Below are 11,490 nucleotides of genomic sequence, written 5' to 3'. Positions count from 1 at the left end.
AAAGTGACTTGAGAGATGACCCCTCACTGGGGGTTGGCTAGATTGCACTGTCTCTGTTCATGCCCCTTTGAGCTCCCACAGCTCTGTGTGTGTGTTTAAAACATCATTTCTTTTAGAGGAGTGTAGTTTTGCAACCACACTCAGCAGAAGACAGAGTGAGTTCTCACAAGCCCCAGCCCCGACAACCTGCCACAGTAGTCTGTTCCCATGAATGGACCCATACTGACCCATGATTGTCACTGAAAATGTGTGTGTGTGTGTACACACAAACATAATTTCATTCACTTCAAAGACACAGGCACAGAGATCTGGTTCACTTGCCCCGAGTGCCCACAGCAGGCAGCGCCGGCCCAGGAGCTGCCTCTTCGTCTCCCCGTCAGGTCACACACCCACAGAACGCAGAAGGCAGAACAGCACTGCGGTGTGTGAGGACTGGCAGAGGGGCTGCTGAGCCTGCTGCGCCATGCCTGCCCGGGGGGTGCAGCCTCGCTGTGTGTTCCTGCGGGCACACAGTGTCATGGGCTGCGTCCAGCTGCTCCCGTGTCGGTCGCCCTCACACCTTTGACTTCACAGCTTTGCCTTTTCTGGAAAATCAGAGTTGGGGTCGTGCTTAGGTCTGACCTAGCAGTACGTGTGTAAGTTTCCTATTGTGTCTTCATGGCGTGGTCTTTGCAGTGTGCCCCAGTTTGTCCCTTTACCTGCCAGAGGGCTTCTTGGTGGATTCCAGCTTTGGGGCGTTACAAAGCTGCTGCATGCATGTGTGTGGGTTTCTGTGTGGATCTTGGTTTTTTGCAGCCCATCGGGGTGAGCACTGGGAGCGGGCCCCTGGTCGGGTGGCAAGTCTCATTTTGTAAGCGAGTGTCAGGCTGTGTTCCGTGACACTCCTGCCAGCGGTGCAGGCACGCATCCGGACCTTCACAAAGGCATCACCGTTGGTAGTCTGTTTTCGACTTAGCACCATTCTAATAAATATGCAACAGGTTTTTAAGGTTAAGGTTTATTTTTATTAGGAAGGTAGATTTGCAGAGAGAAGGAGAGACAGAGGAAAAAATTTTGCATCCACTGGTTCACTTTGCAAATGGTCACAGCAGCCAGAGCTGAGCAGAAATGAAGCCAGGAAATTCTTCGGAATCTCCCACATGGTGCAGGACCGCAGGCTTTGGGCCGTTCTCTGCTGCTTTCTCAGGCCACAAGCAGGGAGCTGGATGGGAAGTGGGGTAGCTGGAACATGAACTGCTGCCCATATGGGATCCTGGCACTTGCAAGGGGAGAATTAGCTAATTGAACCGTAACACCAAGCCCTACGTTTAAAAGTGATTTAAGTTTTTTTAGTTATACACACATGAAATTCACCATCTTAACTGCTATGTAAACTGTTTATTTTAAAATGTTAAGTATTCACACTGTTGTGCAGTCATTGTCCAACATTTTTGGTTTTTGCAGACTGAACAATACTACACCCCTTCCAGGCCTCAGGAGACTTCCTTCTTTGGAAAGTTGCATTTCTGGGCCTAGCATGGTAGCCCAGTGGCTAAATCCTCACCTTGCATGTGCTGGTTCATGTCCTGGCTGCTCTACTTCCCTTCCAGCTTGTGGCCTGGGAAAGCAGTTGAAGATGGCCCAAAGCCTTGGGATCTTGCATCTGTGTGGGACCTGGAAGAAGCTCCTGGCTCCTGCTCTCAGACCGGCTCAGCTCCAGCTGTTGCAGCCATTTTGGGGAGTGAATCAGGGATGAAAGATTTTTCTCTATCCTTCTCTCTGTAAATCTGCCTTTCCAATAAAAGAAGAAAAATCTTTTAAAATAGTGTCATTGCTATTCTAGAATCTTCCACAACACTAACCCTTGCTCCCTCTGGTGTCCACCTGTAGAACTGCAGAAGCCCAGATGCTCTGAAGGCTCCTAGCTGACATCCAGAGCCCGCCCCTTCTCAACACCAAATCAGGACAGTGAAACCTGTCTTGGAGAAGCAGGAGACAGACTAGAAGGAACACCGCACACAGCTCTGGCTGCTCTGCATCCCGACGGGGAGGGTCTGGGCATTGGATGCCCCGTCTGCTTCACACAGGGGGCAAAGGCAAGCGAAGTGCTGGGACTTGACGCGTCCTGGCCTGACTCAGCTGGGCATTGGAGCTTCCCTCTTGGTTGTGCACGCAGGGTTATCAGCCTGAGGCTTTCTGTGGTGGAGCAGAGTGTGGAGAGATCAGTTGGCTGTGTGCAGGGGTGCCTTCACACCCAGACCCAGGGTCCGTCCTCAGTAACGGGGAGGGTGGGGACAGTGGGGCAGGCTTCATGGAGGTGAGCCAGGCCTCAGGGAAGGCCCCGATACGGCAGTGTTCTGTACCAGACCAGTCGTTCCCTCTGTCGTGAATGGCCTCGACACTTCTGACCACCTGGGCACCACGGTTCTCACCTCCTGTCCTTGACTGCGTGAAAAACCCGGGCCCCAGCTGTCCCTTCCCACATAGCTCACCCAGCTGCCCAGGCCATCTCTGGTGTCCCATGTCCAATTCCCCTTGGCCTGCAGTGTCAGTCCTCCAGGCCCTGCCAGCCAAAGTCCACTTTTCAGAAATGCTGCTGCCGCCTGGCATTGTGGCCATCTACCCTCTTAGCCCTGGTGGCTGGTATGGCCCTATCTGAGCCTTTCATGGACATGAGCTCCTCTAAATAGGGGTCCACATGGCCAGCTCCCAGGGCTCAGCACAGCACAACCAGTGTAGCTTGAGTGACACATACCCTCCCATATCTGAGTGCAAAAGGCCAAAGGTAGTGAAAGTTTATTTTGTAACCATTCACTGCTCATGACAGCACAGCCCTGTACCCTCTGCAAACAATGAACTTGTTGGGTTCACAGAGTCCCATGAGGAAGAGGGCAAAGGCCAGTGTCTGCTCCCATTGTATGTCATACCCTTATATACGTAGCCTGCTTGGTGCTAGGACAGAGCTTGGTACAAGAAGCACAGCAGACGACCGTGTGGGCATCAGGTAATCATGGGACTGCTGACCGGGGATGCCCTGACGCCCCTGGCCGTGGCCGTGGCCATCTTCCTACTCCTGGTGGACCTGATGCATCGGCGCCAGCGCTGGGCTGCACGCTACCCGCCGGGCCCCATGGGATTGCCAGTTGTGGGTAACCTGCTGCAGGTGGACTTCCAGAATCCCACAAGCTGCTTCAGAAAGGTAAGTGAGGAGAGGAGTGGACAAGGAGGAACCTGTGGAGCCCCTAACAACAGACACGGGGGAGGATGACCCCACAGGCTGGACAAGAGCAGAGGGAGCTGTGTGAGGGGCTGCCTGGGAGGAGGACACAGTGCAGCCTCGGAGGACCCGGACATTTCCAAGGTGAGTTCTGGGAGCACAGAGGCTTGGAGGATGGCTGGGTATCCACAGGGTTGGGGCTCCTTGGCCCGCGTGTGGTTCTGCAACCTCCGCATCCCTCTGTGGCCATCAGGGGGAAGGGCCTCAGCACCATTTAGTTCTGGAAGCAGAGTAGAGAGGGCTGAGAGCTGGAAGGACAGCTGCAGGTCAGGCGAGGATCCTGGGAACTGAGAGCAGGTGGTGACTGTGGAGGATGGGGATCCCCAGAACCCCCTGGTCACAGCCACCTTGCACCCAGCTGGGGTGCCCCACGCTAGGGACTGTGTGGTATGGACCTGTCTCCCTTCCCTCCGTAGCTGCAGTACCGCTATGGGGACGTGTTCAGCCTGCAGCTGGCCTGGACTCCTGTGGTTGTGCTCAATGGGCTGGTGGCCATGCGTGAGGCACTGGTGACTTACAGTGAGGACACCTCTGACCGCCCACACACTCCCCTCTTGGAGTTCCAGGGCTTTAAGCCTCACTCCCAAGGTAAGGGGTGGGTGGGGAAAGTGTGCTTGGGCTGGACTAGGTGATGTAGAGGGAAGACAGACACATTCAGGACAAGGGCTATTAGGCATATAACATGTCCAGGACACAGGATGAGAAGGTGCAGGCACAGAGCTGGCGGAGTTTGAGGAAGGACTGTCTCAGAAGGTGGGACTGTGAATTCACTCCCCAGTGTATGGCTGGGGCTGGCAAGAAGAAGCAGGGCAGGAAGTGGGACTGGGCGGGGACAGGACAGACCAGACCCACAGCATGGCCCGGCACACAGGAGTGATCATGGCACACTATGGGCCTGCCTGGCGTGAGCAGCGTCGCTTCTCTGTGTCCACTCTGCGCAACTTCGGCCTGGGCAAGAAGTCGCTGGAGCAGTGGGTGACCGAGGAGGCCGCCTGCCTCTGTGCTGCCTTCTCTGAACATGCAGGTGAGTGATGGGGTAAAGGGCTCAGTCGGGATCGGGTGTGCAGACCAAGGGACTGACTACCTAATTACACATGTGTTCCCAGGACACCCATTTCGCCCCAGCAGGCTCCTGAACAAAGCCGTGTGCAACGTCATCGCCTCGCTCACCCATGGGCGTCGCTTTGAGTATGAGGAACCATGCTTAAACAGGCTGATAGAAGCAACCCAGAGGGCGCTGGAGGAGACGACAGGCACCATGCCACAGGTGCAAAGCTCAAGGAAGTTTCGTGGGTTAGAGGTGTATCCAATGTGGTGCAAAAGAACTGCTGGAAGGAAGAGCTGAAGCTGGGGGATCTCAGGACGCAGCAATGGAGGACAGGCAGGGTCAGGGAGCCCAGGGGAGGTGCAGGAAGCTGTCAGTCCTGCAGGGCTGGAGCATCCAGGTTCCTGAGATGAGGATTCAGTACCTCCTGCACGCTAGGTTGTGCACAGCACATGAATGCACCAGTAATGACTGCACATGCTCACTGGAGGGGACAAACAGGGCCTGGTCCACCCAGGAGAGGCGGCTCCTGCCAATATTTTAGTGAGAACCCAGCCAATGAAAACCCAGTCCTTCTGTGACCCCATAGGTGCTGAATACGATGCCCATACTCCTGCGTATCCCAGGGCTGTTCGACAGACTATTCCAGGGCCAGAAGACCTTGATGGTTGAGATGGAGGAGCTGCTGGCTGAGCATCGCAGGACATGGGATCCCACCCAACCTCCCCGAGACCTGACTGATGCCTACCTGATAGAGGTGGAGAAGGTGGGTCACTGCCAGGAACAGAGGATGGAGGCTGGGGGTCCCTGGAGGCCCAGCACTAGCAGCTGGGTCCTGTGCACTGCTCAGCAGTCCCTCCTTTGGGCAAGCCCTGAGCCCACTGTATCTCCCTGACCAGGCCAAGGGGAACCTTGAGAGCAGCTTCAATGATGACAACCTGCGCATGGTGGTGTCTGACCTGTTCATAGCAGGGATGGTGACCACATCCACCACGCTGGACTGGGCCCTCCTGCTCATGGTCCTGCACCCGGAAGTGCAACGTGAGTCCCACAGGGAATGCTAAAGGCAGAAGTTATTGGGGATGCTGGGTGGAAGATGGGAAGATAGACATGCAGAGTCCTCTGAGCTGACCTGGACCCCTGTGACTCTGAGCGCAGGCTGGGCAGCCTCCTGCCACAGTGCCCTCCTGCTCCCCAGGGGACAGTTCCTCCATGGGAGACAGCAGGGGGTTCATGCTCAGCTCCAGGGTGCTGAGCTGCTGTGGGGACCCTTGTCTGTGCAGGCCGTGTCCAGCAGGAGATTGATGAGGTCATAGGGCAGGTGCGACGACCAGAGATGGCAGACCAGGCCCGCATGCCCTTCACCTGTGCCGTGATCCATGAGATTCAGCGCTTTGGGGACATTGCTGCTCTGGGTGCACCCCATGTGACATCACGTGACACTGAAATACAGGGCTTCCTCATCCCCAAGGTAGGCTGGTCCTGTCACCTGGTGTCCCCTGTGTCTTCTCACAATGAGGTGGGTGCAGCCTGGGCCACCCAGTCCTCAATGGCCTGGGTACCCACTGGTCCAGCCAGAGCAGGGTGGGCACTGAGCAGAGGCAGGGACTGTCCTGTCCACACAAAAACCCTGAAGAGTGCAGGGACAGGTGGCAGTGAGGTGCCATGGGAACTAGGAGACAGTACGCTACAAGAGGGACAGAGGACCTGAGCAGTTCTTGGGGTGAAGGTTGCTTGATGGAGGCCAGGAGGTGCCAGGTTGTGCCTGTACCCTGAGATTGGGGTCCTGCTCCCAGTCTTGCCCCCACTCATGCCAGGCTCTTCCTCCCAGGGGACAATGCTCCTCACCAACCTGTCATCGGTGCTGAAGGACGAGACCATCTGGGAGAAGCCCTTCCGCTTCTATCCGGAACACTTCCTCGATGCTCAGGGCAACTTTGTGAAGAAGGAGGCCTTCATGCCTTTCTCCACAGGTGCCTGGGGGTGCTGCCTGCTGCCCCTGTCCCTGGGGAGAGGGGAGGGTTAGAGCCCAGGCTGACTGAGCCCCTGACTCACCCACAGGTCGCCGTGCGTGTCTCGGGGAGCCCCTGGCCCGCATGGAGCTCTTCCTCTTCTTCACCTGCCTCCTGCAGCGCTTCACGTTCTCGGTGCCCGCGGGGCAGCCCCGGCCCAGCGACCATGCCATAAACCGCTCCCTGATGTTCCCAACCCCCTACCAGCTTTGTGCTGTGGTTCGTTAGTAGGGTATGGGGGTCTAAAGTTCTCATCGCACTACTCAACAGGTCCTGATCAACAATAAAGCAGTCTCCCAGCTCCCATGTTCTTGATTACATAGTTGGTCTGCCGGTCATCCCTTGGGATGGGTTCTCTTCGCCAGCTCTACTCATCTTGCTACTACGTGGCTCCATACAAGACATGGAGACCCAAGTCAGAGAGGGCTTGACTGTATCCACGACATGGACTCCCAGCGTCGTGACAGGTGTGTGGCACCCAGAGAATAAAGGGAATCAGTGGGCTGTGGGTGTCTAGGAGCCAGGATGAGAAGGTGCAGGGTGCAGAGGAGGCAGAGTGGGCATGAGGTGGCGCTGTGTGCGGGACTTTCTACCTGCTCAGCAGAGGGGCATGTGCACTGGCCAGAAGCTGGGCAGAGTGAACAGGAAGAGGAATGTTGGGGGTGGGACTTGAGGTGGATAGTTGAGCAGGGCAGTACAGGTCATGCCCACCATCCAGCCACCACCATCGAACCCACCCCGGGGGTGATCAAGGTGCACTATGCCTTGTGGCTTGGGAGCAGTTCCGTTCTCAGTGTCCACTCTGTGCAACTTCAGCCTGGGTAAGGAGTCACTGAAGCAGTGGGTGACCGAGGAGGACGCCTGCCTCTGGGCTGCCTCCTCTGACCACCACGGTGGGTGATGGGCTGAGGATGAAGGCGGGATCAGGCGCAGGCACCAAGGGCACAACCCATGACCACAACCCTGCCCCCAGGATGCCCTTTCTCCCCAAGGTGCTCCTGAACAGGGCCATGTGCAATGCCATCACCTCTCTCACCCAAGGGCTCTGCTCCCAGGCCGATGAACCTAATGCAGGCCACACTGCAAGATTCGTCAGGCTCAGGGAGACTGGGACGAGGGCTGAATAATGTGGGTACTTCCTTTCCCTCCCCTCCCCCCTTCTCTCTGCCTCTGACCTCTTCTTCCCTTCCTTCCATTTCATTTTGCTTGCTCTGTCTCCTGAGAGAGATGGTTGGACCGTGGACATCACCCAGCCCTATGAACATTCTCCTGGCTTCAAGTCACCTTAGCCTAGGTGCGTGGTCTACTGGCTGGCCTGGTTGAGAGAACCAACTGGGGCCTGTAGGGCTACCATGCCCTGGTATCTGGGGTTGCCACCACCCCCTTCTGCCACTCAAGATGGCCTGCTTAGAAACAGTCCTCAGGGCCTAGGGACCCAGCAATGGGAACCCTGTGCTTCCATCTCTGCTTCATTATGAAACTTCGTGATGTCAGATCTCAGAACCAAAGCCACTGGGTCAGGGTTCTGACCTCAAAACTCATTGCGTGTTGGGCAGGCCACTCTGTGGACTAGTGGAGAAGCAGGAAACATGCATTAGCCTCCTGCAGGGCACCAACCCAGGACCTCAAGTACCTCTCTAAACACGAGAATCCAGCCACATCTGTCAGCGATGAAGATCCTGTGGGGACACTCACATCGGCACTGACGAGAAAGGCCTCGGCTCAGGGGATGGACCCGTTGCCCGAGACTGCGAGAGGCAGCAGGGGGTGTTCCAAGTGCTTGGGTCCCTGCACCCACACATGAGACCTGGAGGCAGCACCTGGCTGCTTGCCTCAGTTAAGCAATTGCCCATGTGGCCATTTGGGAAGTCAAACAGCAGTTGGAAGTCTCTGTCTCTTGCATGTTTCTCTTGTAACTGTCTATCAAATAAAAACTTCATAAACAAACAAACAAAAACCCAGCGTGGTCTGAGTGCAGCAAGCCAGTCAGAGTCCCCGTGGTATCAGGCTGATGTGCAGTGATCTGAGTCAGAGAAGTGACAATGGCAGCTAACAGGGGGTTTGGAGGAGTGGATGGTGGGGGGGTCGTCTTGTGGGTGTGCAGTCTAATTTCTAGAATGAGGAGTTCTGTGAGTGACGGCTGTTCTGTCAGTGTGTTTACCCACCATGCATTGCACAGCTGAGAGGGACCAGCAGTGTGCCTTTTAGACTCTGGGTCTACTCCTCGCACATAGGAACACAGATGCTCGAAGTCACAGGACGATCTTGCTCTAAGAGTTGAGGGGTGCCTGGGAAGCAGGTGGACGAGTCCAACCCCACCTTTTCTGTAAGGAATCATTGGGGCTGCACAGGCTGCTAGGAAACCCGCCCCCGTGTCCAGGGTGGCCCTCCTGACTCCAGACCTTCCCAAGCCTGAGACCTTGACTACCGCACCGCCAGTGGAGACCAGTGCATCCTAGGGAGACCTGGCATGTAGCAATCTGACCTTGGGCGGGGTTAACAACTCGGCCAGGTGACTGACCCCCGCAAAGCCCTGGATGGTAGCTCGGGCACTGCCCAGCTCTCAGCCCTCTCCACCGCTGTCACACGCAGTGCTGGGAGCACTCAGCGCTGTGTGGATGAGTCCCCAGGAGGGACAGGCTGGACGCTGAGGCCTGGGCTTGCTCATTGCAGCCCTGTGTGCCTCTCACCACTTGCAGCTTCAATCTTTGTCCTCTGTCATAATCAGCCACATAGTGAGGACAATGTTTCCGGTTCTGTGAGGGCTTCTAACAAATCAGGGAGCCAGAGGGGCGATGGGGGACCCCTACAATCTCCCCAGAGACTGGATAACATCCTACTCACAAACACCCATCTTGGTCCTCTTGGTTCCCAGATTGAGCCAAGACTGCTGGGCAGCCTTTGCACCTGAACACACATCTAGGTGGGGTGGCAATGGGTGCCTCGGTGGGCTATTGGTTCCAAGCTTTGGGTCACCAAACTTCAAATGGACCCCAGTGGACATGGGAGATGGATGGGACAGAGGTGGTACAGGGTCAGGTAGGGGCTGCAGAACCAACTCAGCCAGGGTCTGATGAGCAACTAGTGATGGATTCAGCAATCACACAGGAACTACGAGACAATGTTATTGTGGATTGGGGCTGTTTGAGGAGTGAATTGAGAACTCAAGCCCCCAACTACAGACCAAAGCACAGAGCTAGTAGGCAGCTGGGGTCATAAGGGCACCAGGGACCCCGTGGTCGCTGGGCCGGGGCTGCCCCGCGGGCACCGAGAACGTGAAGCGCTGCAGGAGGCAGGTGAAGAAGAGGAAGAGCTCCATGCGGGCCAGGGGCTCCCCGAGACACACACGGCGACCTGTGGGTGAGTCAGGGGCTCAGTCAGCCTGGGATCCAGTGTAGGCGGCTCAGAAGCAGGTGGCCTCCTTGGTCACCCACTGTTCCAGTGACTTCTTGCCCAGGTCAAGGTAGTGCAAGGTGGACATGGACGTCAGTAGTGCACCATGACAACCCCTGGAGGCCATGTTCTGGACTGGCCACACCTCTGTCCAAAGGTCAGCATCACCTAACTGCCTGGCAGATGCTCATGTCCCACTGAGTACCTTCACCATCTTGGTTATACGTCCCTCTCTAGCCTGCCTCCTAATAGCCCCGCCCCCAGCTCCTCCCACTCTGCACCCCACAGCTTTTCTTCCAAGAACCTACACAGCCACACCCCATTGATTTGATCTTTCTCTGGGTGCTAGCACCTGTTACACGCCCAGTATTTCTTGTCCTGAATGTGGTAACCGCCCTCCCTCCAACCACTTCATCTGACCAGGATGTGGTCTCCTCTCCACCCCTTGCCTTGAGAGGCAGACTCTAAGACCAGGTACTCCAACCTGGCTCCAGGTACTCCAATCTGGGTCTGTGTGGGTGATCAGAGGGGTCCTCCCCAGCTACAAGTTGAACACGTCCTCAAAGCATTTCCCGAACTACAGAGGTAGGACAGCTCCACACTACATGTTGCCAAGCCTGAGGCACTCCATCTGTGCACATCTGGTGTGACCTCCATAGTCCTGCTCACACCTCCCAGGACCCCAGCCTGCTCACACCTCCCAGGACCCCCGCCTGCTCACACCTCCCAGGACCCCCGCCTGCTCACACCTCCCAGGACCCCCGCCTGCTCACACCTCCCAGGACCCCCGCCTGCTCACACCTCCCAGGACCCCCACCTGGCCTGCAAGTGTCCTTCCAGCTCCCGGTCTTCCTCACTCTGCTTCCTGATCTACATGATGCTGAGGCCCCTGGTGGCCACAGAGGGACTTGGAGGCTAAAGAAGCATGTGTGGCCCAAGGAGCCCCATCCCTACGGGAGCCCAGCCCCGCTCAAAGGCTCTGTGCTCCCAGAACTCACCTTGGGAACTCCTGGGTCCACCTGCAGCAGGCTGCCCAGGCCTAGCAGTGTCGAGCAGCCTGGTAGTTAGCGTGTAACCCAGCTTGATAGCAGATCCACCAGGAACATGAAGAAACAAGTCATGGCCTTGGCAGTCAGGAAACCCCCGGTCAGCGGCTCCATGGATACGGTGCTGCCTCCTCAGGTCCTTTAGTTATGCTGCATGTGCACCAAGCTGTGTCCTGGCACTAGGCAAGACTGTGCCCTTACAAATGGAGCAGGCACCGGCCTTTGGTTTTGTCTTCGCCTGGAGGCATCAACTTAGAGAATGATGTGGAATGTATGTATTTATTGCTGGCAGAGGGGGCAGGGCCAGGAGGCTGTGGGCACAGAGGGGAGCTTGGAAGTTAGACTTAGGAGGCAAGTGCCACTCAAGCTACGCTGGCCGTGCTGGGCTGAGCCCTGGGAGCCCGTGTGGACCCCGATTCAGAGGAGCTCATGTCCATGACACAGATAGCCGATGGGTCAGACACCAGGGCCCTCAGGGTTAGATGGCCAGTGGCTCAGGCTGTGGCAGAGACATAGAGCTTGGCTGGCAGAGCCAGGAGGACTGACACTGTGGGGCAAGGGGACCTGGACAAAGGACCACAATGACGGATGGCCTGTGCAGGTGGGTGAGGCTCAGGGCAGCTGGCAGGGGTCTGTGCTTTTCAAACATTTTTAAAGATTTGTTTACTTTTAAAGACAAATTTTCAGAGACAAAGAGAGAAATCTTCCATCCACTGATTCACTCCCCGAATGGCCGCA

The 11,490-nt window shown here is 56.5% G+C and overlaps 1 protein-coding gene across 2 annotated transcripts; it reads left to right on the top strand.

The window, feature by feature from the left end:
* The first annotated feature begins 2,954 nt into the window (after positions 1-2,954).
* LOC121160890 (cytochrome P450 2D17-like) lies at positions 2,955-6,584 on the top strand. 2 transcript variants are annotated; one of them, XM_040987034.1, is made up of 9 exons: positions 2,955-3,178; positions 3,673-3,844; positions 4,128-4,280; positions 4,363-4,523; positions 4,891-5,067; positions 5,201-5,342; positions 5,585-5,772; positions 6,133-6,274; positions 6,363-6,584. In XM_040987034.1, the coding sequence occupies exons 1-9, from the start codon at positions 2,990-2,992 to the stop codon at positions 6,539-6,541; spliced, it is 1,503 nt and encodes a 500-aa protein (XP_040842968.1). In that variant the 5' UTR covers positions 2,955-2,989; the 3' UTR covers positions 6,542-6,584. The 2 variants fall into 2 exon arrangements, with proteins under 2 accessions (XP_040842968.1, XP_040842979.1); XM_040987045.1 differs by lacking the exon at positions 4,128-4,280.
* The last annotated feature ends 4,906 nt before the right edge of the window (positions 6,585-11,490 follow it).

The sequence above is a fragment of the Ochotona curzoniae genome, unplaced genomic scaffold (genome assembly GCF_017591425.1).
Source record: "Ochotona curzoniae isolate NIBS_2020 unplaced genomic scaffold, NIBS_Ocur_1.0 contig_1014, whole genome shotgun sequence".
NCBI classification, from domain to species: domain Eukaryota; kingdom Metazoa; phylum Chordata; class Mammalia; order Lagomorpha; family Ochotonidae; genus Ochotona; species Ochotona curzoniae.
Note: the sequence above shows the minus strand (reverse complement) of the source record. Positions and strands in the feature narration are given on the sequence as shown.

Excerpts from the sequence above, each read along its gene's own strand:
- LOC121160890 (XM_040987034.1), top strand. The coding sequence starts at position 2,990 with ATGGGACTGCTGACCGGGGATGCCCTGACGCCCCTGGCCGTGGCCGTG. Across the intron at positions 3,845-4,127 it reads CTTTAAGCCTCACTCCCAAG|GAGTGATCATGGCACACTAT; the intron begins GTAAGGGGTGGG and ends CCCGGCACACAG. Across the intron at positions 6,275-6,362 it reads CTTCATGCCTTTCTCCACAG|GTCGCCGTGCGTGTCTCGGG; the intron begins GTGCCTGGGGGT and ends ACTCACCCACAG.